This window comes from Salvelinus sp. IW2-2015, linkage group LG4q.1:29 (assembly GCF_002910315.2).
Source record: "Salvelinus sp. IW2-2015 linkage group LG4q.1:29, ASM291031v2, whole genome shotgun sequence".
Classification (NCBI taxonomy): Eukaryota; Metazoa; Chordata; class Actinopteri; order Salmoniformes; family Salmonidae; genus Salvelinus; species Salvelinus sp. IW2-2015.
The window spans coordinates 37,471,133-37,474,527 of NC_036842.1; the positions used below are offsets into that span (position 1 = coordinate 37,471,133).

General features: G+C 43.8%; 1 protein-coding gene across 1 annotated transcript in view; it reads left to right on the plus strand.

Annotated features, from left to right (window-relative positions):
* The window catches only part of tln1 (talin 1), a 167,067-nt gene that overhangs the window by 75,254 nt on the left and 88,418 nt on the right, over positions 1-3,395 (plus strand). The window contains 2 exon segments of the mRNA XM_070442899.1: positions 293-382; positions 912-1,034. Coding sequence (XP_070299000.1) covers positions 293-382; positions 912-1,034 — 213 coding nt within the window.

Sequence of the window (3,395 nt, forward strand, 5' to 3'; positions counted from 1 at the left end):
CTAGTTACACAGCTTCAAGTTGTTGTGCTCCAGAGTCTAGTTACACAGCTTCAAGTTGTTGTGCTCCAGAGTCTAGTTACACAGCTTCAAGTTGTCTTCTTTGTCTGGTTCATTAACATGTCACCTGAAGGGTGCATAATTGACAGGTCTTTTGTCTCTCTGTGTGTGTCGTCTGTGTCTGTGTCTGTGTCTGTGTGTGCCTTGTGCATGCACATATGTATATGTGGGGTGTGTGTGTGTTCTCTCTGTGTCTGTGTGGGTGGTTCCTAACCCGTGCACTATGTCTCTCCAGACTGTTCGGGGTATGCTTGAGAACCCCACCGAGGCGGTCAGTGACCTCTCCTACTTTGACTGCATCGACAGTGTCATGGAGAACTCCAAGGTAAACAACAGACTAGACACCTCCTTGATCAATATCATTTCATTCCTTCTACATTTCATTTATTTTCCTCTCTCCCTTTCTCTTCCTTTCCTTCTATACTTCCTCCCTACTTCCTCCCGACTTCCCACATACTTCCTCCCTACTTCCCACATACTTCCTCCCTACTTCCCACATACTTCCTCCCTACTTCCTCCCTATTTCCCACATACTTCCTCCCTACGTCCTCCCTACTTCCCACATACTTCCTCCCTACTTCCCACATACGTCCTCCCTACTTCCCACATACGTCCTCCCTACTTCCCACATACTTCCTCCCTACTTCCCACATACTTCCTCCCTACTTCCCACATACTTCCTCCCTACTATGTCCTAGAATATATCCAGGGAAATGGTGGTGTTTTGTTTTTAAAATAAGATTTTCGATCACCTTTATTCTTTATAATGTTGTATAGGTATTTTGTGAAATAAATATATGTTTAAATATATAGAAATATAAGTATTTTAAATATATTTGCCTTGTGTCCTGCAGGTCCTTGGGGAAGCCATGGCTGGAATCTCCCACAACGCTAAGAACAGCAATCTGCCTGAGTTTGGGGACTCTGTCAGCTCTGGCTCTAAAGCCCTGTGTGGCCTTACTGAAGCAGCTGCCCAGGTAAACCACCTTCCAGTCCAGCAGACCAGGGGGTGTCCCAAATGGCCCCCTATTCCCTGTATACCCTATGTGCTGATGTAACTTTATGTTTTGATGTGGTAAGAAGCTTTGTACTTCCAGTGCAGCTGATGGGCATTAGAGATGAAACGTGGCTGGGTCTTTCAGCATGACAATGATCCAAACACACTGCCCGGGCAACGAGGAGTGGCTTCGTAAGAAGCATTTCAAGGTCCTGGAGTGGCCTAGCCAGTCTCCAGATCTCAACCCCATAGAAAATCTTTGGAGGGAGTTGAAAGTCCGTGTTGCCTAGCAACAGCCCCAAAACATCACTGCTCTAGAGGAAGATCTGCATGGAGGAATGGGCCAAAATACCAGCAACAGTGTGTGAAAACCTTGTGAAGACTTACAGAAAACATTTGACCTCTGTCATTGCCAGCAAAGGGTATATAACAAAGTATTGAGAAACTTTTGTTATTGACCAAATACTTATTTTCCACCATAATTTGCAAATAAATTCATAAAAAATCCTACAATGTGATTTTCTGGATTTTTCTTTCTCATTTTGTCTGTCATAGTTGAAGTGTACCTATGATGAAAAATTACAGGCCTCTCTCATCTTTTTAAGTGGGAGAACTTGCACAATTGGTGGCTGACTAAATACTTTTTTGCCCCACTGTACCCTATGGGTCCTGGTCCAAAGTTCGTGTACTACATGGAGAATAGAGTGCTATTTGGGAACTCAGGCTAGCAGCCTCAACGCCCACAGGGATCCATTGCATTGCATAGTTGGATGGTCCACGCTCTATACATCGGCCTAATTATTCTCTCAGCCAATGAGGCAATTCGATGCTAGCTTAGGAACATCTGGACCTGGGAGTGCATCTCAAATGGAGGGAAGGAGTGGTAGTCACTTTCAACAGTCAGTTCCTCTCTCAAATGGAGGGAAGGAGTGGTAGTCACTTTCAACAGTCAGTTCCTCTCTCAATGGAGGGAAGGAGTGGTAGTCACTTTCAACAGTCAGTTCCTCTCTCAAATGGAGGGAGGAGTGGTAGTCACTTTCAACAGTCAGTTCCTCTCTCAAATGGAGGGAAGGAGTGGTAGTCACTTCAACAGTCAGTTCTCTCTCTCAAAGGAGGGAGGAGTGGTAGTCACTTTCAACAGTCGTTTCCTCTCTCAAATGGAGGGAGGAGTGGTAGTCACTTTCAACAGTCAGTTCCTCTCCAAATGGAGGGAAGGAGTGGTAGTCACTTTCAACAGTCAGTTCTCTCTCAAATGGAGGGAAGGAGTGGTAGTCACTTTCAAACAGTCAGTTCCTCTCTCAAGGAGGGAAGGAGTGGTAGTCACTTTCAACAGTCAGGTCCTCTCTCAAATGGAGGGAAGGAGTGGTAGTCACTTTCAACAGTCAGTTCCTCTCTCAAATGGAGGAGGGTGGTAGTCATTTCAACAGTCAGTTCCTCTACTCAAATGGGGAGTGAGCTGCATTTTCAATGGAGGAGGTGGTAGCACTTTCAACAGTCAGTTCCTCTCTAAATGGAGGGAAGGAGTGGTAGTCACTTACTACGTCATTCCTCTTCATTCACTGGTACATTACACAGTAGGCACACATGCATACTCCATATAACCACCAAAACAACGCCCGCACATGCTCGCTCGCATGCGCCCGTGCGCGCGCACCACACACACACACACACACACACACACACACCACACACACACAACACACACACCCACACACCACACCACACAGGCGCCTAATGACTGTGAGTAAGGCCTGGTATGTGGGTCTGTCAGTATGTGTCTCTCTGAATGCTCCATCTGTCTCATTATAGTACAGTACTGTAACATTACAGTTCAGTACATCACAGTACATTACAGTTCAGTACATCACAGTACATTACAGGTTCAGTATTACAGTACATTACATCAGTACATCACGTACATTAACAGTTCAGTCACATCACAGTACATTACAGTTCAGTACATCACATACATTACAGTTCGTATCACAGTACATTACAGTTCAGTACATTACAGTTCAGTACATCAATACATATACGTTCATTACAGTACTTCATCAGTACAGTTGATTACAGCTCATTACAGTTCATTACATTACAGTACCTTACAGTTCATTACAGTTCTTAGTTCATTACAGTTCATTTAGTTCATTACATTTTCATTAGTTCATTACAGTTCATTAGTTCATTACAGTTCATTAGTTCATTACAGTTCATTAGTATCATTACAGTTCATTAGTTCATTACAGTTGCATCAGTAATTACAGTTAGTACATTACAAAGTTCATTAGTTCATTACAGTTCAGTGTATTCAGTACAGTACAGGTCATTACACATACATGTT